The sequence below is a fragment of the Herpailurus yagouaroundi genome, unplaced genomic scaffold (assembly GCF_014898765.1).
Source record: "Herpailurus yagouaroundi ecotype Mexico unplaced genomic scaffold, PumYag 182, whole genome shotgun sequence".
In the NCBI taxonomy this organism is placed as follows: Eukaryota; Metazoa; Chordata; class Mammalia; order Carnivora; family Felidae; genus Herpailurus; species Herpailurus yagouaroundi.
Window position 1 is genome coordinate 58765392 of NW_024412413.1, and position 26339 is coordinate 58791730.

Sequence of the window (26339 nt, forward strand, 5' to 3'; positions counted from 1 at the left end):
CGTTAGGAGGTTCTATTATCCAGGCGAAAGAGGATGATAGTTGTAGAGGTTAAAGGAAGTAGGTAGATTGAAAAGATTTAGTGATCAGTTAAATATGAGTAGTGAGAAAGGAGAGAAATGAAGGTTGGCTGCCAGGTTTCTGGCATGGATCAATTGGGTACAACCTGTATGTGCTGCCACAGCTGATAGTATTTTTCTTATCATAGTGATTATCATACTGTATTTTGTTATGAGAAGGCAGGAGCCATATTGGTCATCTTAAATGACAATGCCTAGCACACAGTTCCTGCCTAGCACGGGTGGCAGTAAGCATCCAATATTTATTGAACTTAAATTTAACTGAATAGTGGTGCTGGAGGAGAAACAGGTTTGGCCCGGGGCCGGGGTGGGGGTGGGGGTGGGGGTGGGGATGGGGGTGGGGAGGGGAGCTGACAAGTTCAATTTAGAACATACTATGTTTGGGGGCGCCTGGGTGTCTCAGTCGGTTAAGCGTCCGACTTCAGCTCAGGTCACGATCTCGCAGTCCGTGAGTTCGAGGTCACGATCTCGCGGTCCCTGAGTTCAAGGCCCACGTCGGGCTCTGGGCTGATGGCTCAGAGCCCGGAGCCTGCTTCCGATTCTGTGTCTCCCCCTCTCTCTGCCCTCCCCCATTCATGCTCTGTCTCTCTCTGTCTCAAAAACAAATAAACATTAAAAAAAAATTAAAAAAAAAAAAGAACATACTATGTTTGTACTACTTTGAGCATTGTGAAATATCCAAATGGAGTTTTTCAGTGGACCATGGATTAAACTGGAGTTCCACAGAAAGATCCGGACTGGAGATAGGGTGCTCACCGGCACATGGAGGTCATTGAAGCTGGGGAGAGAATAAGACCACATAGATTGTGTAGAGAGTGCAAAGGGCATAAGATCTTAGGCAGAACTCTGGGGTTTAAGGAACAACAAAAGTCCTTCCTTATGCAACAGAGAAGGAACTGCTAAGAAAGTAAGGACACCAGAAGTGTTTGTAGGAGAAAATAGTCGATTGTGTTGGCTGCTACTAAGATGTCAAGCAACATAAGGACCGCAGCGTCCCTGTAAAGTCAGGGGGGATCCTAGTGAGGAAGAACCTTGCAGAGGTGAGGGAGTGAGAGGAGAGAAATGGTGACCCCATATGTAGGTATTTCTTCCAAGAAGTTTGACTGTCAAGGCGCCTGGATGGCTCAGTCGGTTAAGCGTCCGACTTTGGCTCAGGTCATGTTCTCACAGTTCGTGGGTTCAAGCCCATATCAGGCTCCACACTGACAATGTGGAACCTACTTGGGATTCTCTCTCCCTCTCTCTCTCTGCCCTTCCTCCACTTGAACTTTCTCTCTCTTTCTCTCAAAAATAAAAAAAAAATGAAATAATTAAAAAAAAAGTTTGTAAAGAGGGTGGTAACTGAAGAGTACAGTAAAGAGAGATTCATCTAAACCTCCATCTGAAGGAGGCCATCTAAAGATGGCTGAGACTTGAATATGTTTAAAAGCTATGGAGGGGCGCCTGGGTGGCGCAGTCGGTTAAGCGTCCGACTTCAGCCAGGTCACGATCTCGCGGTCCGTGAGTGAGTTCGAGCCCCGTGTCGGGCTCTGGGCTGATGGCTCAGAGCCTGGAGCCTGTTTCCGATTCTGTGTCTCCCTCTCTCTCTGCCCCTCCCCCGTTCATGCTCTGTCTCTCTCTGTCCCAAAAATAAATAAACGTTGAAAAAAAATAAAAATAAAAATAAAAGCTACGGGGAAAGAGTCAATAAAGAGGGAGAGGATAAAGTGCAGGAAAGATGGCAGAAAAGATAGAAGAGGATGAGACTGGAACACTTAGAAAACACCGGATGAATGAATGATGAATAAATGGGATGAAGTTGATCACCATTTTGGAGGTGGGAAGGAATAGTTGAGGGGTAGGGTTCTCCGCATTTTGAAAGTGGAGCGGAGCGAACTAAGGAGGAAGATATCACTGAGGCCCAATCCCAGTCCTGGGAACCAGCCCTCAGATCGCGTGTCAGGGGAGGAGAGTTGGCTCTCTGATGTCACCAAGGGGGAGGTGCACTCCCTACCTACCTCTCCAAAGCCAAACAGCCTCACATTGTGCAGTGGGGAAACTGAAAGAACGGGAAAATAAGAGTGGTTAGGTAAGGAGAAAGCCTCAGCATGTGTTTTAAAGCTCTGGCAACTGACAGAAGTCCATTCCCACCTTCCACCGAGGAAAAGCGGACAGCAGTGCCCCCTTCCTTCCTCCCTCCCCCCAAATGCTATCGTAGCACCCTGTGACCTTGTCCACAGGCCTTGATTCAACTGTAGCAAATTTATTGTCATTAGTTAAGATCTGTCTGTAAGCTCCAAGAGGGCCAGGGCTGTGCCTGTCTTCCTCTCTCTTATCTCCAGTGCCTGACACTGTTCCTTTCACACAGGAGGTGCTCAGCCAATCCTTAGTCACAGCATGAGTGAATGAACCCACACACTGAAGAAGGACTCTGCCCAAAGGGCTTTCCTACAGAGGGTTGTTTCAGGCCTCTCAGCTCCCAAAACACATCCTGGATTGAGAGGATGGTGGTATTTGCACCTTTTCCTCTAACTTGGAACCCCTCTGTGTTTCTCCCAGCCACTTTCTCTTCCTCTCTACTTTCGTCGTATTGTTATTGCTCTGGCTCTGTTTCTCTGTCTCTCTGTCTCAGAGTCTGCACAGGAAGCACGCCGCTTTAGGTCTGAGGCTATTGGTAACGGAAACATTGGTGCCTGTGTAAATTTCATAAAGGTCACAAACTTTTTTTATCTTTGTCGTTCATTCCTGTCTCTTTGCCTGTGTTCTGTCTTCTTGGGTCCAGCTCAAAAGTCCTGCCACCACCACCCAGGACCAGCTCCTGCTGCCTGTGGATTTGCTGATGGGCCTCAGAAGGTACTTGGAGGAAAATCACAAAGCTAGCCCCTCTCCTCTGATTTCCTGCCTTGCTGGCCTCATAGCTCTGCTGACCACATCCTCTCTCACCTTACTTATATAGTTCCTCACCAGTCACATCCCCCAGGTGTTCTCAGCCCCCCAAACCTGTCACTGACACCCACCCAGGCTCTCTGCTTTACTCTCTGCTCTCATTCTGAGCTCCCTGACCTTACCTTTCCCCTAACACTGTTCTTGGAACCATGTCCCTCTGCTTGGAAGCAGCCAGTTGTGTCCTTTTCTGGATCTCCAACAGCTCTTTTTCCTACAGGTGACAGTACTGACCACAATGCTGTCAGGCCGGTGGTGGCCAAGTACCTGGGGGAGCCTCGGGCTGGGATCCCGAAACCCTTCTCAGGGATCCCAGCTCTGCGCCCTCTATGCCTTCACTTACACTGGGGCAGATGGCCGACAAGTGTCCCTGGCTGAGGGGGACAGGTTCCTACTGCTTCGAAAGACCAACTCAGACTGGTGGTTGGCAAGGCGCCTGGGAGCACCCTCTACTTCCCGACCCATCTTTGTCCCAGCTGCCTACATGGCAGAGGAATCTATCTCTTCCCAGAGACCAACCACCATCACCTCCAGCCAATCCCTCTGGATTCCTGGTAAGTACTCCCTTCACTTTCCTACCTCGCCAGCTTCTAGGAATTATTGGAAGGATCTCCCTCCCTCAAAGCTGACCCCCTTCTCTTATTTACCTCTGGTCAGCCTACTTTTCATTCCCATCACGGTGTCCCCCATTGCCCCTCCTCCTAGTCTCAAGCTTTCTAGGTCTCATGTACTTTTCCACAGCCTCCCCCACTCTTGTCTTCCCCGTGAACCCCTGGGATGACTGATGCAGCCAATATCACCTCTCTGATCACTTGCCCCCCCCCCCCCCACTCTTCCCATTTCTCTGTTTCTAGGGCCAAAGTTGTTTCCTGGCTCCCTGGAGGAGCTGCACCTGTCTCAGGAACCCCCAGGCAGAGCCCAGGCCACCTCTAAGCAGCCTCCTCCTCTGCCCCCCAAAATGTGTAGAAGTGTCAGTGTTACCAATTTGAGGCCTACCCTTCTGAAGCCCTTTCAGGAAGGAGCAAGTGGAAGATCCCTCTCTCAGGAAAACTTGCTGACAGAGGCCAATGCTAACCCGGTGAGTCACAGCTCTTCTGAGTGCAGTCAGCAGTTATTTACTGCTGGGCCTTGTTCTAGGCACAATGGCAAACAAGGCAGACAGAATCTTTGCCCTCAAGGGATTTCCATGGAGGTGACAAACACATAAACCAATAACGGTTGGTATTGATAAGTGCCACCAAGAAGCATAAATATGGTAGGGAGTGATGGAGGGGATCTGGGAAGGCATCTCTGAGGAAATGACATGTAGTTGAATCTGAATGAGGAGGAAGAGACTGCCATGAACCAAACTAGGAAATGAGAAGGAGTTCTAGCTGAGGGATAGCAAGTAGCAAAGATCCTGAGGATACACAGAACCTGGCATGTGATAGAGGGACAGTTGGAAAGCCAACTAGCTATGTTGTTCTCTCTTCCTCCAGATTCCTGGCCCAGGGCAGCATTTTTCCTGTGTCCCATCTTGCCAGCTCAGGTCACCAACAAGTCCCATTTAGAGCTGTAACTCCCTTGCTCTTCCCGGAGACTCAGCTCCTCCCCTCTCTCTTACTTGCTAGTGGATGAAAAATGGCCCCCTCTCTCATACTCCCCTAGCAGGGGTCTCTGACACCTCTCCCTCTCTCCCCTATCAATCCGGAGGATGTGAGGGTGGGGCACTCCCCTCAACCCTCCTCCCCCCCCCCCCCAAAAAGCCGGTTCCCCTTTCCTGAGGCCCTGGGGTAGGGGCGGGGTAGGGGAGGAGGGAAGTTGGCAACAGGAAGTGAGGAGAAAAGCAAAGACTAAGGGAGGGAGTAAAAAAAAAAAAAAAAAAAAAAAAAAACCAACCAGCTGGGGACTGGGGTTTCTTCCCCAGTACCTGGGTCACCCCAGCCAGGAGCTGGGGGTAAGAAAACAGTGGGGGAGAGAGGAGGAGGTGGTTAGGTGGAGAGAAGATTGGGGACGAGCACAGGCAGAATAACTACCTTTTTCTTCCCCCTTTGCTGACAGGCAAGACCCCAGCCCCTCATGTCAGAGCACCCTGTGTACTGCAACCTAGTGGACCTTCGCCGCTGTCCCAAGTCTCCTCCCCCAAGCCCTGCGTGCCCCCCGCTGCAGAGACTGGACGCCTGGGAGCAGCACTTGGACCCTAACTCTGGGCGCTGCTTCTACATAAATTCGCTGACTGGCTCCAAGTCCTGGAAGCCCCCGCGCCGCACTCGCGTGAGAGAGATGGTGAGACTTTCCCTCCAGCTTGTTCCTTTGTCCCCTCAATCTCCTTCTTTTCCCTACTGAACCCCAAAGTAGTGTGTTTTCTCTCTTGGGCCCCATAAGAAAATTGTAAGAAGGGTGTTGAGACCGGGTTGAGGTGGCATCTGGTCGTAGCTTTACTCCCCCCATCCCCCAACCCCAGAACCTTGGCTCCATGGAGGGGACGCAGACCCGGAATAGGGGCAACGGTGTCCTGCAACCTCAGACAAAGGGCTCAGAATCTGAAACAGGGAACCCAGAACTGCTTGGCCCCCAGGTGAGACCCCCCCCTTCCTGATCGCATGCAGGAAAAGTCATCTTTTTACTACTCTCTTTTATGCAAGACATTCTTCTTCCTTACCCATCACACCCCCAGCCTCTCACCCACATCCGCACGCTTCTTCCCCCTATAGCCAGGAACTCCGAAGTTCAAGTTTCCTCCACTTGTTCCTCCAATCCCCTCCCCCAGGGTTCACTCTCCCACTGCCAGCACACCTCCCAGCTCCACCCCTCAGACCAGCCAGCAGCCTTGCAGCCCACTCGACCTCTGCCGCAGGTCTTGGACGACCCCCATGTAAGTGTCCCATTTCCTTGTGCAGGCCAAGATCCTCACTGCCCTACCCCCCAATTCCTGCTCCTCTAGATACATCTTCCTCTTTCTGCGTGTTGGCTGGGTATCCTCTCTTACCCAGTCTCCCCCATCCCCCAACCGTAAAGGACCTCACTCCTGGGACACCTCCTTGGGAACGCTGTGGCCGCTGGGGGGGGGGGGGGGGAGGGGCGCTGGGTGCCTTATTGACACCCCTCGCTCCACTTCTCAGGAGGTGGAAAAGTCGGGTCTGCTCAACGTGACCAAGATCGCCCAGGGGGGGCGCAAGCTCAGGTGACGAGAACCGGGAATACAGCTGGGGCTTGGGCGTCTAGATTCTGTATTGTGGAGCGGAGTGCGGGGAGAGCGCCCTCTCCACGTGATTCTAAATGACTTTTGCACTACTACCACTGCCGCCCCCCTCCCCTGTAGGAAGAACTGGAGCTCATCTTGGGTGGTGTTAGCAGGTAACAGCTTGGTGTTCTACCGGGAGCCGCCGCCCGCCGCGCCCTCCTCAATCTGGGTGAGTGTGAGGGAGGGGAGGAGGGGGCGTGCAGGAGGCGTTTGGGCACTTCTACTCCCGCGAACTGTGGGGAGGAGGTGGGGAGGGGGAAGTAAAGGAAAGAGCACAGCCTCCCACGTCCTCGCAGTCCCCGGGGTGGGAGGGAGGCAATGAGGGGAACAGCGCCGTTGGCCTCAGTTTCTCCCAATTGCCAGGGACCAGCGGGTAGCCGACCCGAAAGCAGCGTGGACCTGCGCGGGGCAGCCCTGGCCCACGGCCGCCACCTGTCCAGCCGCCGCAACGTCCTGCACGTGAGTGCCCCTCCGCACGTCCCCAAAGCTCCACGCGACCCGAAAATGCTCTCCCAGTTTCCCGCGCGGGTGTCCTGCTCGGCCTCCCTGCTTTTTATGCCCCTTCCCTCTGGCTGAAGCCCTTTCTCCGCTGGCGGCTCAGATCCGCACGGTCCCCGGCCACGAGTTCCTGCTGCAGTCAGACCACGAGACCGAGTTGCGAGCCTGGCACCGCGCGCTGCGGGCGGTCATCGAACGCCTGGTGAGCTGGATGGGAGGTGGCGGGACGGAGCCCGGGCACAGGGAGTGGGGAAGAAACAGCAGGATTCTAGGCTGGTAGGAGGCTGGGTGGTCTCGGTGTAGTGCCCTGGAGTGGGGTGGGGGGAACGCGGAACCCGGCAGCCGGTTAAGGTCTCCCTGCGTCGTGCTGAGGGTGCAGATTTCACTCTTCTCTTTCCCAACCTCCTACTCGCCCCCCCCCCCCCCCCCCGCCGTTTGGTGTGTAGGATCGAGAGAACCCCCTGGAGCTGCGTCTGTCAGGTTCGGGACCCGCAGAGCTGGAGGAGCTGAGCGGCGGAGAGGAAGACGAAGAGGAGTCGGAGCCGGTGTCCAGGCCACTGCTGCGGATCGGCGGCCGCGGGAGCTCTCGTGAGCGGCCCGGGAGGTCCTAGGGTGGGCGGGGCCCGGGAACGCGTCTCCGGGCTCCGTCCGGGCGTCGACTCTCACGCCCTGATTCCACCTGCCTCCTGCAGGTCGGTGTCCTGAAGGAAACGAGCAGAACCGCGTGCGGAACAAACTAAAGCGCCTTATCGCAAAGAGACCGTCCTTGCAAAGCCTGCAGGAGCGTGGTCTGCTCCGAGGTGAGGTGGGCTGAGCCGGCCATCACCCTTCTCCTTCGTACTTGCTGTAATATATTTGCAGGCACTTTTATAGTCCTGATCTGGGCATCCGCCCACTTTGGGGATGAGAAAATTTCAGTGAGCAGAGCTTCCCAGAACTAGGTCAGTGGTCTTCAGAGACCACTACTGTCCCCTACACCTGTTATTTTTTTGGGGGAAGGAGTGTACCTCCTAGAGTACAGGCCTAGAAAAGGCAGCCAGGAGGGCCAGCCCAACTTTAGGGTGAAAACCTGTGCTGAGAAGAGCTTCCATGGGCGATGCTGCCACTGCTTCCCAACTCGCCTCTTTGCTTCTCCAGACCAGGTGTTCGGCTGCCAGTTGGAATCACTGTGCCAGCGGGAAGGGGACACCGTGCCCAGCTTTGTGCGGCTCTGCATTGCTGCTGTGGATAAGAGAGGTCACTTTCCAGAGACCGCACAACCCACCCCTTCCAACAGGCCAAGGCCTGGAATTCCCCACCTCCCCCACCTTAGTCTCCCTCCTGCATTATTTCTCTCCACCCTTGGGTCTCTCACCAGTCCTCACCACATACAACTTAGAGCAGGAATCCTTATCTGCTCCCTGCCTCATCTCCTAGGTCTAGATGTAGATGGCATTTACCGAGTGAGTGGGAACTTGGCGGTGGTCCAGAAACTTCGCTTCCTGGTGGACAGAGGTGAGAAGACTTACGGGCGAGTGGTGGTACTAAGAATTTCATGCCTCGGAACCACAGGTGGTTCTGAATGAGGGAGCTGACAGAGCAGGGAGATCTGGCTAGAACTGCATGACTTAGCTCTTGATCTCGTCTCATCCATGTTGCAGAGCGGGCGGTCACCTCCGATGGGAGGTATGTGTTCCCAGAACAGCCAGGACAAGGTACTTACGTGGGAGGCTCCTTAGACCCTTAAAACATCCGACATCGTCCCTGCTCCCTGTGGATCTCCCCATGTTTTGCTCCTGGGAGGGTTGTCCCCAAGCCCACCTCTGCTGCCTTGACCCTCTGTGGACCTCCTAAGTATTCCTGTGGTCTTCCTTACCTGGATCTTCTCCCAAACTCCTGGCCTCTCTGTCTTTGGCTCTCTCTGGACCTTCATAAGCCCTGAGCCCTTCTGCACATCCTTCTCCTCCCAGAGGGCCGATTAGATTTGGACAGTGCCGAATGGGATGATATTCACGTGGTCACTGGAGCACTGAAGCTTTTTCTCAGGGAGCTACCCCAGCCTCTGGTGCCCCCACAGCTGCTGCCACATTTTCGTGCTGCCCTTGGTAAGGGATGAGAGCTTTGGGTAATACCCTTGGTACGAGGGTGGGGCATGAAAGGTAAAAAATAGAGATTCCCTTACATTCTTCTATTTCATCCTGAGTACAATGATGGAAAATAACTTAAAAATTTTTTTAATGTTTTACTTATTTTTGAGAGAGAGTATGAGTGGGGGAGGGGCAGAAGGAGAGGGAGACACAGAAACTGAAGCAGGCTCCAGGCTCTGAGCTGCCAGCACAGAGCCCGAAGTGGGGCTTGAACTCGTGAACTGTGAGATCATAACCTGAGTTGAAGTCAGACGCTTAACCGACTGAGCCACCCAGGTGCCCCGATAGCTTTCAATTCCCGTGCCAACTCCAGTTGTTTTTTTGTGAATGGTTAGAGGGCTAAGTTAAAAAGAATGCTAAAGCTGCAGTTGAGGGGGCTGTCTGGCTGGCTCAGTCGTCAGTAGAGCTTGCGACTCTTGATCTCAGGTTGTGAGCTCGAGCCTCATGTTAGGTGTAGAGATTTCTTAAAAATAAAATCTTGAAAAAAATTAAAGTTGCACCTGGGCTCAGCAAAAAAGAAAGCAGTGGTAGATTAATCGTGTCTTCCATGGGCATGGGAAAGAGTTGCGAGTTTACCCCCCTGCCTAAGGATCTTCCTTGGCCCCACCCTTATGCCCTTCCCTTCATTCTTTCTCTCTAGCACTCTCTGAATCAGAACAGCGCCTCTCTCAAATACGAGAATTAATAGGCTCAATGCCCACGCCGAACCGTGACACCCTGCGGTACCTCCTGGAGCATTTATGCAGGTCAGGAAAACCGAATGTCTTTGTGCATGCTGAGGGAGGGTGGAGTGGGGCAAGCAGCAGTGACCCTGTTCAGATGCAGTAAAGGTAGGAAACACCTCCCTTCCTCACCTGTTTAGTGGGCAGATGGAGGAAACAGGCAACGTCTGTTCAGGGCGTCGAGTGGGGATCAAGAGAAGCCCAGGGATGCTTTGAGAGAAATGAGGGAGATTTAACCTCTCCCTTCCCTCTGCCTCTTTGTCTCCTGTTGGGACAGTGGTCATGGCTTATGTGGCTGACCTGGGCCTGGGTGGTGACTTCTGAAAGAGGATAGCCATTTGAATTAGAGTCTCCCAATCTGTGAGCAAAGAGGACTGTACAGGCAGTCTCTGAAGCTGGGAAGAGGCGAACGTATCCTAGGTTGTATCTTCAAGTTGTGTCCTGAAGCTTTCTCTACTGGTCCTGTCTCCTTTGCCCTTGAGGCTCCCCGCTTGGTTTCCTTCAGCCACCACAGAGAGAGGTCCCAAGGCGAACTCTTTCCTGCTCACACCGTTGAAGGGTTAGATTTATTTGAAGTGATGAAGCTGCTGCCTTATAGCCCCTTCTCTTCACCTTTGCCCACAGGGTGATAGCACACTCAGATAAGAACCGCATGACCCCGCACAACCTGGGAATCGTGTTTGGGCCAACCCTGTTTCGCCCAGAGCAGGAGACATCTGACCCAGCAGCCCATGCTCTCTATCCTGGGCAGCTAGTCCAGCTCATGCTCACTGATTTCACCAGGCTTTTCCGTTGACTGGTGCAAGGAAGAACAGAAAAGGTGTTCCTCCTGATCTCTGTTGGGTGCCCTTTGGTGGGGATAGTGGGTGTTCTGTTTTGAGGACATCCCATTAAACCCTGTGTCTCCCATATGAGTGTCTTTGTGAGTCTGACCTGAGGGATTTGGGATGGGGCGAGGCAGCCTCTCTAAAGAGGGAAGTGGGTGGATTAAGCCCTGCTTCTCTTCTTTCCCTGTCATCACCCCTCCCCTAAGAGAGTAACTTGTAAAGCAGGGCTCTTTCTGATGCAGTTCCTTTATTATCCAGAAACAGTGTCATTATCAAATTCCTCCCCCAAACACATACAGAAGATGTACAGCCCCCACCCATACCCCCCATCCCTGGGGCATCCCAGGGGCTATGGCTCCTCCTCCCTACTTCTCTGTGGGGATGGAAACCCTTTAGGAAATGGATCTGTGATTACTGGGATTCCCCACTCTTTAGGCACTAGAGTTGAGGAATTGTGTCTCCCCAGGCAGGGATCCCAGTAAGATACTCATGTTGCCCACAGCCATGTTGGCGGGCCCAGAGGGAGGTGGGGTATGTTCAGAGCTGTCCCCTTGGTCATGCGAAGGAGGAGGACTCAGCCCCTGGGCCTCATCCAGAATAGCCACAAAGTCCAGCTGAGTGTTGTCAAGGTCAAGAGAGTCCAGAGGGTTGCACACCTGCCCTTCAGGAGGAGCGTACAAGGCAGGACCCCCTCCCAGCCTGCCCACCTCGGGATGACCACAGCTGGGGTTCGTGCCCCCTGCCTTGAGGGTCCCATAGCAAGTAGTCAGTGGGGGCAGAAGTCGGGGTGGTGCTGCTGCCCTATGGGAAGCCTTGTTTGCCCCCACTGCAAAATTTTCATGGCACGGTGGAGGGGTGGGATAGGAACCTGACTTGTGACTGGGCAAGTTAGGTGCAAAGCCAGGTCCATATGTGGCCAATGGGGCCTTGGCAGGACTTGCGCTAACCTGGGAACCCCCCAGAAACTTGGGACTCTGGTAGAGAGGTTCCTGGACTGGGAGATCTCCCCTGCCCCCACCCTCCCATAGCAGTTCCTGTTGAGACTGAACATAATTACACACAAGCTGAGCCTTGAGTTGTCCTGTGGAGTGAGTGGGGGAATCAAAATCCAGGCCAGACCTGGGCTCTGAAGAAAGATAATCAGAGGGTGGCTGGGTATAGGCACCTGACTGCGGATACTGGGGAGGGGGAGGCTGGGGGTAGTGGGAGAACAGAGGCTGTGGGCGAGGAGGCCCCTCACTGGGGTGGGCATTGAGGCAGGGTGCCAGTCCTGTGGAATCAGAACCCACTGGACACCCCTGTTCTGGCTTGACCTGCACTTGTCCATAATGTTCAAGACGAGGACACTGGCTGTAGACTCCAGCTGGAGCCTTGGGGCTTGGGTACAGCCCAGAGTGGGAAGGGAACTCACTCCATTGTTCAGGGGTGGGTTCAGGATAGGAGACCTGCTGGGGACAGGGGTTTGGCCCATAGTTGGTGGGTGGACCAGGCCCAAGAGGCAGGGAGCCTGGACCCCTAGCTCCATAAGGCTCAGCCACTGCCCCCTCAGGTCCCCCATATCCCAAAGTATCAGTAGGTGGGAAGTCCATATAGGGGGTTAGACCACTGCCTATCATGGAGGTCCCACCTTCTGGCTCCTCCCGTAGCCCTCTGGTGTCCATGGCAACATTCTCAGTGATGCTGGGGGGCTGTGGTGAGTAGACAGTGGTTGGGAGTTGGGGATCAAAGTTCCGTCCTCCCCCTGCCACAGTGGGGGGTGTGTGGACACAACCCAAGCTCTTGAACCGCTGGACTCTGGCTGGGGCAGGACGGTCAACAGCCCGGGCTGGGTCACTGGCCCTCCGGGTGACCCCTACATTGGGGTTGTATCCTGGATACTCAGCTCGGCTTCTCCAGGAAGGTGCGGGAAGATTCCCCATCTGATCCAGGCTGGCTGCTGCCGTGGGTGGGGTACCACCTCCCCTGGCTGAAGCATATCTTGCCCGGAGCAGGTAGTGCTGGGCAGGCGTGAGGCCGGGCAAAGAAGATGCCCCATTCTCTGGTGGGGAGCCAGGGGGGAAAGGGGAGGCCAAGGAGGAACGGCGGCTGACAGTATAAGCTGAACTGACACTGCTGGAGCTGCTGCTGCGGCGGTCAAGAGAAAGTGGGGGCCCCAGACGGCGGGACACAGGGGTGCCTACAAGTGATAAGGAGAAAAGAGGGGATGGTCAGGGAGCCGGCTGCATCTCACCCTGCCTCCCTCATGGGGACAGCCTTGTCCCGGAATCCCAGCGACAGGCTCCTTAATGCTGACCAATCAGTTCTGTCTCCTCCCATGCCCTTTCTACATCTGGGTCACCAGGGATTCAGAACCACCATGAACAGTTGTATAGGTTGCACACTGCACAGCCCTAGGGGACCTAGGCATTCACATTATAGACTTTGTATATCGCAATTACCTGATTGATGGAAGGAAGCGTCTTGAGGAAAGGGGAACTTTTCCTAATTGTACAAAGGTATATAGGGCAGCCCTGAAGGGTGAAGTCCTCCTGACTTCAGAGGAGGTCCAGACCTCAGCCCAGCAACTATTCCCACACCCAGGTCTCACCAGTATGGGTCAGGCTGGGCAGTTTGAGGCCCCGGGGTCCTACTGGTCGAAGCTGATGTAGCTGGTCCAGTCTGAGGTTCTCAAGGCGGCGAAGAGTGGACAGACCGGTGCCAGCAATGCAAGGCCCCTCATCCAAGCTGGACAGGTCCTCAGTGCTGCCCCCCGCATTTCCAGTCATTTCCACACCACTATCTGTATTAGCTGCACTGCCTGCTGGGGAGTGGTCGCTGCTGCAGGACGACTGGGCTCCAGGGCTGGGCTGTGGCTTCTGTGGGGAAAATGAGGTCTGAGGGTGGCCCCTCTCCACTTCCCCCCAGTTCCCTAAGAAGAGCCTAGACTGGAGCACAGACTGCCTGGGTTCAAATTCGCACTTAGTTCTGTGACCTTGGACAATTTGTCTATGCCTGAGTTTCATCATCTGAAAATGCGGAAAATAAGCCCCTTTATCATGAAGTTGTTGTGCGTATATGAAATTATAAACATATTAACATGTGAATCATGCATGTAAACCATACATAAATTAGAGTAATATACCAAGCCCCATATAAGAGTTTGTTAAACCGATTAATTAATTACACTAAAATCTCTCAATTTGGGGTAGCCCAAGGAGCACCACTGGCACAAGAGACTAGAGGACTGTGCACAGAAGAGTGATTTACAGAAGACATGGAAGAGTTGGAAGGGACTAGAAGAACGTGGGCCGGGCAGGTGGGGCGTGGAGGCAGGGGTCACCCACGCCGGCTCACCACGGTGCCCTCCGGCACGGTCAGTCTGCTCTCTTCCCTGATGGGGCCTCCATCCCGCTCCCTCTTGGGCTCCACTGTGGAAAGGGATGATGCCCTGGGCAGGGGGCCGTCTCCTCGGTGCCGCTTGGTCACATGGGCATCAGGACCGTGCACTGTCTTGACATGTTTCCGAAGTGAGCTGGGATCAGTGTAGCGTTTGGTGCAGCCGGGGAGCTTACACACATACGGCTTCTGTTGAGTGGACAGTGAAGACAGCAGGCAAAGAAATCAAAGCGGGAAAGTGCAGAAGGAACGGGAAGCAGAGGTGGCATCGAGTGGGGACGAGGGGATCAGGGAGAAATGCACAACGCCCGAGGAACTAAGGAGAGCGGGACCCTTGGAGTGAAAAACAAGAGGGTCAAGGGGAAGATTAGGAAAACTGACAGCCCAGATCCGTGAGGCCTCATAAAGTCAGGAGTTGAAGGGACCAGGTGTCTCCTCCCGTTAGAACGGGTCTATTTAGGTTGGCCCTTTGGCTGGTTAGAGGTAGGGGGGTGGGGATGGTAAGTGGAAATTCTTGGTTTCAGAAAGGCCTTATCCAGGTGAATTAAGTTGTAGGGGGCAGGGGTGGGGTGGGGACTCACCTCTGTGGAACGGGTGCTGGGCTAAGGGATTTCTTACGGGGGAATCTCCCCAGTAGCTGGCTTCTCAAGTGGGGAGGGTCTTTTAGGTGGGGCATTCACCTCATTGGAGTGGGTCCGATTCTGGTGCTTGGCTCGGTCACTGGCATTGCTGAAGGCTTTACTGCAGCCCTCGTGCTCACACATGTATGGCTTCTCACCCGTGTGTGATCGCAGGTGTGTCTTCAGATTTTCAAGGCGTGAGTATGACTTCCGGCACCCCTCAAACTAGGGGATGTTGGGGTCAAAAGATAGCTCTCAGACAGAAGGACATGGAGATTAGAAGAACTGTAAACCTCAAAAGGGATGTGCATTAGAGAATATAACTCAAGATGGGAGAGCAGGTCCCAAAATTCAGGGACAAGGGCAGGCAAGAGCTGGAGAAACAAGAAGCTAGGGACACTCTGGCTGCAGGGACACGGAGATGAGGCAATGAGCATCTCCTGGTCAAGCCGGAGCAGATCTCCCTGTACAAGGATCTGAGACTGCCTTAGGATGGGGTTATTCGGGGAGTGTATCATGTCCTTGACACAGAGCTTCTCCCTTCTCCGTTAGGTAGAGTGGTAGGCACAGTGCTGAGGGCCCAGAGTACTTTCAGGGGCCCACAAAAATGTTTTAACCTCTTTTATTTTTATTTCTTTATTCGAGAAAGAAAGAGAGTATGCACACTTGGGGGGAAGGGGCAGAGACGAGAGAGAGAGAGAGAGAGAGAGAGAGAGAGAGACTCAAGCAGGCTCCATGCCCAGGGGGGTACGATCCCACAACCATGAGACCATGATCTGAGCTGAAATCAAGAGTTGGATGCTCAACCAGCTAAGCCACCCAGGCGCCTCTGATTTCTTTTAATTAAAAAAAATTTTTTTAAGGTTTATTTATTTTTGAGAGAGAGAGAAAGGGCACAAGTTAGAGAGGGGCAGAGAGATAGGGAGACACAGAATCTGAAGCAGGCTCCAGACTCCGAGCTGTCAGCACAGAGCCCGATGCAGGGCTCGGACTCACGGACCGCTAGATCTGAGCCGCAGTCGGACGTTTAACCAACTGAGCCCCCCAGGAGCCCCTCTAATTTCTTTTAAAAGCAAGGGAAGAATAACTTTTAGGTCCAGGGAATGTCCTAATATGCAATATCAATATGTTTGTTTTTATACTAACGCAGTCATAATATACAGTTTTTAAATACTTGTTTATGGAGGAAGTGGCCAATGAAGGCAAAAGTGCCTAGGATCCATGAGAGTCCTATGAGCTCTGCCTTGGTGGGGAGCCCCAGTTTAGGGAGGGACCCTGAGCTTGGAAAGTGGGTGCCTCACCGTGCATTTGTGTGGCTTCTCGCCTGTGTGTCTGCGCATGTGGACCACCAGCATATACTGGGCTTTGAAGGGCCTCAGCTCCCTGGAGCAGCCCCCCCAGTGGCACACGAACTCTTTCCGCTCCCCATGGATGTGCTCACTGTTGATGTGCTGAAGGAGGAGACACAGAGGCTCTCTGAGGTTCCCTTATGCCATCAAGATGCAAAACAGACCTTCCCTTGACCTCCCCATCCCACCATATTCCCCCAAGGCTTCACTTCCCAGGGGGAAGGGGCAGAGAGAACATCAGAGCCCGCCTCTCAGTTCTTCCAGAGTTTCTAAAACAAAGCTATAGCTCCTGAATTTCTGCCTGCTGCACCAGGCACTCAACCTCTGACCTCAGGATCCTGACCTCCTGCCCTTAGCCTGATTCCACAAGGTCCCACCAGAATATCCTACAAGATCCAGCCAGCATTCCTGTTACCCCCTGGGGCTCACGTGCACCAGCTGCTCCTGGGAATCAAATTCCTGGCTGCAGCCATCCCAGCGGCAGTCAGTCTCATACACGGATTCAGGCTCAGGCTTTTCCTCTCTCTCCAGGTCCTCCCGCCCATCCAGCATCCCCAGCAGGGGATCCTAGGGCAGAAGATATGATCCTAGGGTCACTCGGGTGACGGCTTTTGTTTAGCTCAGGCTTCAGAGGCAAAGTCAGCCCCTCTTACCTGTGTGCCTGTGGAGTTGGGGCTGGACATATCACCCTCCAAGGGCTCCTCTGGGCACTTGCTAACCATCAGGTCCAGCTCAGACTTCAGCTTCCCCAAGGGAAGAGGTGAGGGTGATGAAGGTAGAAGTGGGCAGAAGGAAGAGGGAGCCCAGCCAGGTCTTCCTGCCCTGAGTGCCCCCACCCAAGCAGCTGGAACCCCTGGGTTTAGAAGAGACTTCCTCCTCAGACTGCACTGGGATGGGCAAAAGGTGGGGGATCTCATTTGGAAGAGTAGGATTCAGCCCCAACATGTGAACCCCGGCAACAATACCCCTTTATTTCTCTGCTGCTGAAAACTTTTATATCCCCTGTCCTTCCTTCACCTTGCCCCATAAAGTCCACCACCACCCGCTCTGAGCTGAGGGAAACTGAGTGGCGACATGAGGACTCTCACCTGGCAAGTTGGGAGGGGTCCCCGGGACTGAGGATGCGGCATCATCCCACCCTGGGTGGGGTCATGGGGACCACAGGGCTGGACCCCGAAGGAAGGCGAGGTCCCTTTTTGGTGATTCATCTGGGGTGGGAATCCCAGAGATGGGCTGAGGAGGAGGAGGAGGAGGAGACGGAGTTACTTAGGACTGTCAGCTCAGAAAGTTGCAGGAGTTCTTGGGCTATTTGGAGTGTTTTGGAAAGATGGTATGGGAAGTGGCTGAGGCAGTTCCAGGGAAGCGCTTTGGAGGGCTTGAGGCTTTTAGTAGGGTTTGGTAGGGTCTTTAGGGGGGCCTCTTAGCCCAAGGCTATCTGCACCTCATGGTGCTGATGGAGAGGTGACCATAGGAGCCCCCGGGAGATGCACAGCGTGAGTTGATGAAGGCCACAAGGGAGCTGGGGGAGGTGCGGATAACTGTCTGCAGGTCCAGGCTGGCGTCGGACAGAGGTGAGATGGAGAGTGCCCGCTTCTTGGTCAACTTGACTGCACTTCGGGGAGGAGGAAAGAGTGTGGCTGGGGCAGGAAACAGGGAAGACAGCTATAGTAAATGGGGCGTGTGTCTCCATGCACCCAACCCATGGGTCCTGATTCAAACAAAAAATGACACTTGACTCTGCTTTGCCCTACTGATGCCATCTGTGACTTCTTGATCATGCTCTGACCCCTTGCTCCGATCTCCAAGCATTTCCTCTTCCAAGTTAGAGCCCCTGCCCACCCCCCACCCACTCTTTTATTTGGGACAAGTCCCAGAGGGGCAGAAAGGGAAGAGATATTGCTTGAGGCCTCACCCTCAGTGCAGCTGTTGGTCTCCCTGGCTGGCCCATAACTGTGGGGGCCAGACATGAGGTTGGCCTGATGGCAGAAGGGCAGACCGGGCAGTCCTAGAAAAGAGAGACGGCCAGAATGAGTAATAGGAATGGGGGACACGTAAGGCCTCACGTTGAAACCCCAGGAAGAAGCCTGATCTCATATTCCAAGCCTCTACGACACGAAGCCTCAAATCTTCTTATGGACTGGAAACTGGCATGGGGTAGGAAATGGAAGAGGGACCCCTGAGGCTGACTGAGAGAGCTACCAGTCCTCAAGACCCAGAGATTGGTATTTGCACTGACCTTCTGTCCCCATGCTGGGGGCCTGACTGGGGAGGGACCGGAGACAGCAGGGCTCGCCATAGCTACTGACTGGCGGTGGGGTCATCGAGTTGAACATGGTGTCTCAGAGGCGAGTGTGGGGACACTGCAGGAGGGGAAGGGAGATCTGCAAGTTATAAAGGCGGGAAGGAAACAGGGAAGGTCAGATAACTAAGTCAGGTATAGAACCCCAGGCAGAGTCCCTCTAAGACAACTGCCACAGGAAATCAAATTGAATCGAGCATCACACAGACAGGGTGAGGGTAAGAAAAGAAGTCCCAAAGAGGCAGAGGCACTCTTGGGGATCTTTGTGGGAACTGAGTGGGATCTTTGCCTGGGTGGTCTATGCGAGTGCGAGTGTGTGTGTGGGGTGGTGGGGGAATGTCATGGACTCATTGAGCCTATATGAGCCTCAAGCGATTTTATACCATGGGGCCTCTATTTCTTCTTGCTGTGACAATGGGCCAGCTTTGAGGGGTGGGATGGGGGAACTCATGCTGAGCATCTAACTTCAAGCGCTGCGAAGCCCCTTTTCCTTTCCTTCATTTGTTCCAGCCCGGGGACACCCCGTCCACAATTTCTCCAGTATCCAGCAGAGGGAGCTCTCTCCACAGCCCAGACTGAGCGGCTGATTGGGGCCCGGAGGGAGCAAGGAAGATCTGCCTTTTTCTCTCTAAGGCAGAAACTGTGTATAGAAGGGGATAAGGTTTCTGAGGGAAGCCTCCCGGGTCTGTTGAGTACAAAGAGTGGAAACTGGTGTTATTCTGGGGTGGTTTGAATCTGGGCACCCATCTAATTCTTTTGGTCTATTTGGGGGAAACAGGAAAGGGACTGTAAGAGAAGGCTTTGGAAGAATGAAAAAACAAAGTCACCATCCATTAGAGAAGAGTTGTGAGGGAGGAGAGGGTGCTGCTGTCCGCTCTTCTCCTCAAACTCCAGTTTTTGTTCCACCCCGGGTTTTCTGGTCTCCCGGGACTGAGGGTGGGGTGGGGCGGGGTAGGGTGGAGAACGACCGGGAGCGGGCCGGCCGGCGCGGTGGGTGATCCCGGGATGCTGGGATTTAGGGTGAGGGCGGGGTAAGATGGGGAGCGGAACCCGGACCCCAGGACCCAGCCCAAGCTCCACAGCCTGGGTTGTATGCTTCCTAACTCCTCCTTTCCCTGCGGAGAGCTGGATCCCGCATCCAAGACCTCCCAACTCGACCTTGGCACTATGTGTGTGTGTGTGGGGGGGGGGCACAGCTGGCTGGCAGCTGGATGGGGGGACACTTCTCCCGCCTCCTTCCTCTATGACTCACCCAGGGGAAGGAGGCGGGGGCTTGCAAACGACCCCCCAAACACTAAAGAGACTCCCCCAAACGTGCCTACTCAGTCACCTTTCAGTGCCACTGCCCAGCCGCAGGGGAGTCGCGATGTAAATGGGGCAACATCCCTCTTCGCCCACGCATGCCGCAGCCCACCCACGTCTCCCCTTCACACTAGTGACAGGAAAATTTCGCCAACTTTTCCAGCTTCAGTCAAGTTTTTCTGGGGTGTGGATGAAAGCGCAGGATGGGGCAGGGAGCTCTAGGGTTCCCCTGCTGGAGCCCTGAATCATCTTCTGTGTCTCCCTATTTTTCAGAGTCCCCCTCGCACCCCCGCTCCCCAACTCCCAGGAGTAGGCCCCGCCCCCCTCCTCCCGGTCCCGCCTTCCCCGCCCCCGTGCCTCCTCGGCCCACCCAAGTCGCCGCCGCAGGCCCTGGCTGCAGACAGCTCCGCTTCCCCCGCCCGCCCCGGGAGCCCAGTCGAGCGAGCCGCGGTGGAGGGAGGGCGGGGGGAGTTGAGAGGCGGGACACATTCTTCCCTCCTCCCCCTAGTGCATCCAGAAGGCTGGTGGTGGCGCCCAGGGTGGGGGGCACTGCTGGAGAGTGGGTGTCCCAGTGGGTGGAAAAGAAAGAAGAATCCACAAACTATAGGGACAGAAAGTGACTGGGTAAATAAAATAAGGTGTGTCTGGGGAAAGGGAGGGTTCAGGACACCTTGGGTTCCTGATTATCACATCTGGCTTCCCAAGGGTTAACCCCTCCAGACCCCCGGGAACCCCTGAGTGACGTCAAGGGCGGGTCTGTACCGCCTGGCTGGGGAAGCCGGGGAGCTAATGGGGGGGGGGGGGGGTCTCTGGGCCCCGCCCCCATAGGGAAAACCACCCTAATTCCGGCCCTTTACAACTCCCCCGGGAAATTGCCCCGCCTTCTCCTTCCACTACACGGTAAAGACCTGTCTTATGAAGACCCCAGGTCGCCAGCCCCCAAAACCTTAACTCCCCAGTCACTATGGGATCCCCTTTCCCTAATCCTATCCCCAAAGCTAGCTGCCCAGGGCGGATTGTTTCGGGGTCACCGGGCCTGAAAGAGGCTTCAGAGCGGGGAGCAAGGGCAGGCAGGGTGGTCTGAGCCAGAGGAGGGGCCTCGGCCCCCGGCTCCCGTTCGGGAGGGGGGTGTCCAACGGGAAACATAGGCAGGCAGTGGCCAGTGGTCCCGCCCAGTCCCAGTAGGGGTCTCCCTGCGGCTGGCCCCAGCCGTCCTGGTGGTCCTGAGGTCAGAGGGTCAAGACAAGGTCTCCTCAGCTCCTCCTTAGCACCCCGTCCACAGCCCTTGGGACTCGGGAGTCCGAATTCCTTGAGGAGTCTTTCTAGGGCCTAAACTGGACACTGGCCCCTCCAGCCCCCTTCCTAGTCGAGAAGACACTCCTTTTCCTCAGAACACATGCACCAGCAAGCACATCTGTCACAAGACAGGTCAGGGTTCAAGCCTAGCCGTCCCCCATTGGTTTTGTCGCCTTACACACACCCATCCCCACCCCACCTAGGGCTCTCTCCTTAGCTGTTCCCTCCTTTCAGAAACACTGACGTCCTCCTGCCGGCGCTCAGGACACACCTGGAGCTGCCTGTCTACCACGCAGACCTCCAGCTAGCCGTCCCTCCAGCCTCTTCATCCCAACCTCATGAAAGTGAGATGTTTCTAATATATGGGAGAGGCGGAGACAGACAAAGAGATCCACGGTTGCCTGAGACAGAGACACAGAGACTGTCAGAAGAAAAAAAAGATACAGAGAAAGGAGATACAAATGAAAAAATTCTTCAAACTTTCTATTCCTCACCCCAGGCTCTCCCACCCCCTTTTTGCCTCTGTCCCCCAGGTTTCCCTCTTCGCTGGGCAGAGTCCCTCGCAAGCAGGGCATCCCCTCGGGCCCCCTCCCCCACTGCTCCCAGGTGGTCCCCCGCCTGCCCCCCTTCTCACCTCCTTCTGGGCGCTGGGCTCGGGATGCGCGGTCCAGGGCTAGAGTCTGGGCTGGGGGGTGTGCGGTGGGGAGGGGGGGCGGACAGGGCCACGGCAGCGCAGCCTCAGTGCCACCCCCACCCCCCCTAACCTGGCCGCCAGCCCTCCCGCCGGCCCAGCCCGCCGGGCCGCGAGCCGGGACCACCCGCGAGAAGCGCAAACTTTTTTTTTCCCTTTTGCAAAAACTTTTTCTCGCTCAAGCAGCTGGCGCGCCGCCGCTCTTCCCGCTCGCCTCTCACCTCCCTTCTACTTCCCTCCCTCTTGCAGTTCTGGAAGATGAGGCGGGGTAGCTAAAAGCAAGAGAGGGGGTGCCGGGCTTATTGCACCCCCAGGACCCCCAGGATCCTCCCCCTCCCTTGAGGGACCCTATACTGCCCCCCCCCCCCCCCCCCCCCCCGCTGAACACGCTGCTGGTGGTGGGCAATAAATCCCGGCATGGATCCTTGGAACGGCAGCCCACGAAGAGGCCCCCAACCAGAGCCTGAAAAAACTAAGAAATGTATTAGGGAGTGGCGGGGGGGGGGGGGGCAGAAGCGACGAAAGAGTCCATGCGAGAAAGATAATATTGGAGGTAGTGTCGTCGACTTTGGTGCTAAACTGAGCATTATGCCATCCTGTAGTTAATCTGCCCGCCTCACTCTTTCAATGGAACATATGAAGGGGTTGGGACAGATTTGGGGTTTGGTGCAAATGGCACTGAAACAGAGTTGGCTTGTTAGTGAGGGGTCTATAGAGCATAAAAAAGAGAAGCAGTGGCTGAGGATCTGGGCGCAGAGTATGCGGTTCACAAGGCTACTGAGGAACCCTGGGATGGAAGCACTGTTCCTCTGAGAACCCCCGCTCTCCCTCGTCTCGAAGTTTTGGAGACTGCGGGCACCTCCGCACCTCCGTGCGGCCGGCTTCCTGCGCTTCCAGGCTGTCTGCGCCCTCTGCTGGCTTTTCTGGCACATGACACTCTCTCAGAGTCTGGAAGCGGAGTAGACTGGGGGAGCTGAAGAAGTAGGAGGCTTAACAAGTCCCCCCAGCAAAGCCGTGTTAGGAGCCCAGGGAGGGGATTGTACGAGCCCTAAGAAATGCAAAGGCACACTAGAAGAGGCTGCTTGTACAGAACGGTAGTGTCTGATAGGGGAGTGCCCCGTCCCTTTGGATTGTGTTGCCATGGTGACTGGATGCAGGGGAAGGGGCAGCTATTTTAGTCTCTATGACCTTTCTTTATGAGAAAGGGAAGAGAACATGGTGAGGAAAAGGAGTCTCTTCCTTTCCTGTCACCCCTCAGACAGACCTCCCACATCCTAGCTCTGCTTCCAAGAACCACCTCCTGGGGCCTGGAGACTTAGTAGGTTAACTGTTCAGACTGAGGGTCAAGGGGAAAAGGTAAAACTAGTGAGAGGACTGAGGCCCTACAAATATAGGTAGGAACTGTGGGGGAGCATAGCATGAGTCCTGTCTGACCCTCCCTCCCCCATATGAATTTGGCCCAGACATCAGTTATACACAGAGGGTCAGGCAACACCAATGGTCACTGGAGAAGAAGGTAAAACCATTGGTCACCCTACATATGCTCCTGTCCCAGCCATCTGCCTTTTCTTTCAGGGAAGCTTTTTTAGAGCACACTGCTTTTTCCTCTTCACCCAGGTCTCTAGATCAGTGATTCTCAAACATTTTGATTTCAAGACCTCGATACACTCTTTTTTTTTTTTTTTAATTAGGTTCCATGCCCAATGTGGGGCTTGAACTCATGACCCAGAGATTAAGAGTCACATGCTGTACCCACTGAGAGCCAGGCACCCCCCATTACACTCTTAACATTTATTGAATTTTTGTTTGTGTGGTTCATATCAATGTACTATATTAGAAATTAAACTGAAAAAAAAAGTTTGTAACACAAGAGTACACAAGCACACATCCCATTAACAATGATGTCAGAAAGATGATGTAATAACATGCCACATAGCCTCTGGAAAACTCCACCGTATACTTTTAAGAAAATGAAAATTAAAAAGGCAAATAACATCTTAGTGTTATTATAAAAGTAGTTTTGACCTTGTGAACACCCCTGAAAGGGTCTCAAGGGAACTTTCAGGGGTCCCTAGACCTTACCTTGAAAACCTATCCCTTTAGACTATCACCCCAGCCCTTTATGACTCATACTTGTTGGGTTTTCCCCTCATTTTTATTAGGAAAGTATAAACATTTGTCTCCCCAGTGCGTCCTGTCCCCCGCTGGGAAAAAAAAAACAGGGAACTTCTTGGGCTCAGCACCCCTCTCTCCTGACTCCCAGTTCTGGGGCTCTCCCACACACCTCCTCTTAGCCCCTTGCCTATCTCTTTCTTGACGCTCCCTTAGAGCTCTTCCAAAGTTCCTACCCTTGGCCAGCCTGTTTCCCCTGTCCCAAGCCTGCTGGGATCTTGGTCTGCTTCTTCCTCCCCTCACTTGAGGACTTTCTCTTCTTGAGAAAGACGAAGTAATTTTTCTCTGCCTTCTCCTTCCCTCCCTCTGTCCCTCCCTCACCTCTGCCATCTTTTCATAGGGGTTAGAGTAAGCAATCATGCTTTCTGGGTAGATTCCTTTAGAGGACACACCTTCCCCATCTCCCCACACATCAACCTGGAATAGGCAAGAGTCTGGACGAGTACGTGCCCATTCAGGTCCCCTAGGGGTCAACCCAGTCATACTGCCACCCCACCCATTGGGTGGGGCTGTGGATCAGGAATCTAATGTCTCCAGCCACAGATGCCCTTTGCCTGGGAACCCCCAACTGATCTCTTTACTCCAAATCCCCAGGTCCTCTTGCTAGCTGCAGCCGCAGGCCTCCACCACCATATCTGGCACATCTGTCTTGACCACATTGCCGTCACGGTCGAGGTAGAGGAGAGAGAGGGGCCTTCGGGCAGTAGGAACACAGCAGGAAGTACCCAAGGGCCAAGGGTTGTTGGCCTTGAGGAGGCTGAAGACAGCAGAATGGAAGGAGGCAGCAATGCCCGGGCTGCCTGCCAGGTGAGGGGGGCACTGTCCACTGCAGTAATTGAGCTGGTACCCCTCCGGCTGCAGGATCCAGTCCCGCCATCCCAGTTCCCGGAAGTCTACATAATGGTCTCGCCTGCAACATAAGGGGGTCTCGGGCTCACAGGTAGGGGTCCTCCTCCTGGTGCGGCCTGCTCCAGGCCCCTTGGGCCAGATCTTAAGCTCCAGGAAGGGCCGCTCATCTCCCGCCGTGTCCACGAGCCACTGTGGGGCAGCCGTGGCGTTGCCTCCTGGGAGTCTGCAGTCCAGCTGGAGTTTCAGGACAGCGGACGCCTCACCCCTCAAGCCACTAGAGGGCAGAGTCAGGGCGTGCCAGCCTGGGGTTGTCATCTGGTGCTCCGCCAGGAGGGTGCGCGACTCTCGGCGCCTCCTGCCTGGGTTCCACCTGAAGGTCCTCAAGGAAAGAGTGCCGGGAAAGGTGGGGAGCACACGCAGCCAGAGGCGGGCGTGGTACAGGTGCCGGGACTGAGCTGTGGACAGGTGGAAGGTGAGCACGGAGCTGCAGGCGGAAGTGGAAGGCTCTGCCAGGGAGATGGAGAAGGGACGGAGGAATGTGAGCAGAGCTAAAGCTCTCCTCGGAGACCCCCGCAAGCCCTACCCACGGCGCTCCCTAGCACCCACCCTTAGAAGAAACTGGGACTGCCTTGGGTCCCCCGTCCTCCGCAGCCAGTCCCCGCCCCAACTTCTCCTCCCACACCCTGCGCCGTCTGCCTTTTCCATCAGTCTCCCCGTCCGCCTCCCTCTCCCGGTCTGCTCTCTGCCTCGCTCTCTCCCTCACCCACCTGTGATGGTAGCAAAGCTGATGACCTCCTCCCCATTCACTGGAGCCACACTTCCTGGCTGCAGTCTCCGGAGGGCTCTGGTCAGCGCTGCCTGGGGTGGAGGGTGAGTTATTCTGGGACGACTGGTCAGGTGCAGCCCCTCCAAGATCTGCTGCTTGGCTAGCTCCAGGACCAGAGCACGTTCTGCTTGGGGCTCCAGTGTGGGACCTCCGCAGGAGGGACAGACAGACCCTGCCCCCTGTGCCCACACCAGTGCCCACAGCAGCACCAGCTGGCGCTGGCCATCAGGGAGCCCCATGCTCCTGGTGAATGGCCCTGGGTTGGGTCAGGAGCCTTGGATGGCAGTTGCTCCTTCTGTTGATCTGATTGCGTGGAGGCCAATGAGGGCGCAGCAGAGGCAGACAGCGGTGCCACACCTACCCTTGGCCAAGGGTAGAGCCACCTGTCTTCTCTTTCCTGGGACTCAGGAAGGCAGTAGGTGGATGGTCCTATGGGTAGCTGAGTTTAGCGTAGTCTGCAGGTTTGACCCTCACAGCTCATGGCTGGTTACTGACTGGGGCCTCTTTAGAGCCGCAACCTGGGGCTCCCTCACCTAGTGGTCAGCCAGCAGACCTACCCTCTGAGCCCCAGGATTGGCCAGCTGTGCTGCCCATCAGGTCCTTGCAGGGGAGGGGGTGGAGGTCCCCCCCACCCCGCCCCAGCTGAGGTTTCACCATCTGGCCCTGGTCACTGAGTTTGAGGTGGGGTAGGGGGGTGGGGGGGCAATGTGGACACGCATGATGCAAGAAAGAGAATGATTTCACATGCTCAGTCCCCAAGGTCTGGGGCTCAGGGGAGGGATTCCATACGAGCTAGGTGGGGAGGGCGATTTTCCCCATACCTCTAGTCTTTCTAGCTTGCCCGGCCACCTCTGCTGCAACAGTTTTCATCAGACAGCTGTGAGTTCTGATGGTCATTTCTCCAGGATCTCTGGGCCAGAAGGAGAACTCTGGTCTCTATTTCTAGCAACGGGGTTGGGACAGCAAGGAGAGGTTGTGGGTGGGAGAGGAGCGGAGTCCTCCTGCCCAGGCCAAGGTGGCAGTGCCACGGGGCACGGAAGTCACCTCCTGACCCTGCCTATGCTGGCCGCCCAGAGTCCAGTTGGACTGGAGCACAACGTGGAGGAGGGCTGGAGCACGGAGGGGGGTTGGGGGGGAGGGCATGTCGCTACGATGTCTGAGGAA

At 55.0% G+C, this 26339-nt stretch overlaps 3 protein-coding genes across 16 annotated transcripts; 1 reads left to right on the forward strand and 2 right to left on the reverse strand.

Annotated features, from left to right (window-relative positions):
* The first annotated feature begins 2805 nt into the window (after positions 1–2805).
* Positions 2806–10480, forward strand: ARHGAP9 (Rho GTPase activating protein 9). 6 transcript variants are annotated; one of them, XM_040491621.1, is made up of 18 exons: positions 2809–2910; positions 3221–3554; positions 3855–4078; positions 5041–5265; positions 5444–5557; positions 5750–5854; positions 6102–6163; positions 6302–6392; positions 6587–6682; positions 6825–6923; positions 7168–7309; positions 7414–7521; positions 7859–7957; positions 8138–8215; positions 8362–8415; positions 8671–8805; positions 9488–9593; positions 10194–10480. In XM_040491621.1, exons 2-18 carry the CDS (start codon positions 3239–3241, stop codon positions 10363–10365), a joined length of 2226 nt encoding a protein of 741 aa, XP_040347555.1. In that variant the 5' UTR covers positions 2809–2910; positions 3221–3238; the 3' UTR covers positions 10366–10480. The 6 variants fall into 6 exon arrangements, 4 of the variants coding, with proteins under 4 accessions (XP_040347555.1, XP_040347558.1, XP_040347557.1 ...); XR_005795486.1 differs by lacking the exon at positions 10194–10480 and having other exon boundaries at positions 2806–2910; positions 8637–8805; XR_005795487.1 differs by lacking the exon at positions 10194–10480 and having other exon boundaries at positions 2806–2910; positions 8362–8386.
* A 144-nt stretch (positions 10481–10624) lies between these two features.
* GLI1 (GLI family zinc finger 1) lies at positions 10625–21670 on the reverse strand. 9 transcript variants are annotated; one of them, XM_040491608.1, is made up of 13 exons: positions 21272–21670; positions 20909–20992; positions 17977–18100; positions 17653–17745; positions 17182–17377; positions 16829–16973; positions 16394–16483; positions 16170–16307; positions 15693–15842; positions 14452–14616; positions 13730–13960; positions 12984–13251; positions 10625–12572 (listed from the first exon to the last, which is right to left on the reverse strand). In XM_040491608.1, the coding sequence occupies exons 3-13, from the start codon at positions 18071–18073 to the stop codon at positions 10828–10830; spliced, it is 3318 nt and encodes a 1105-aa protein (XP_040347542.1). In that variant the 5' UTR covers positions 18074–18100; positions 20909–20992; positions 21272–21670; the 3' UTR covers positions 10625–10827. The 9 variants fall into 9 exon arrangements, with proteins under 9 accessions (XP_040347542.1, XP_040347540.1, XP_040347545.1 ...); XM_040491606.1 differs by having other exon boundaries at positions 20909–21038; XM_040491611.1 differs by having other exon boundaries at positions 17977–18121; positions 20909–21038.
* A 1434-nt stretch (positions 21671–23104) lies between these two features.
* INHBE (inhibin subunit beta E) lies at positions 23105–26277 on the reverse strand. Its single transcript, XM_040491627.1, has 2 exons — positions 25117–26277; positions 23105–24855 (listed from the first exon to the last, which is right to left on the reverse strand). The coding sequence occupies exons 1-2, from the start codon at positions 25412–25414 to the stop codon at positions 24104–24106; spliced, it is 1050 nt and encodes a 349-aa protein (XP_040347561.1). The 5' UTR covers positions 25415–26277; the 3' UTR covers positions 23105–24103.
* Between the last annotated feature and the right edge of the window lie 62 nt (positions 26278–26339).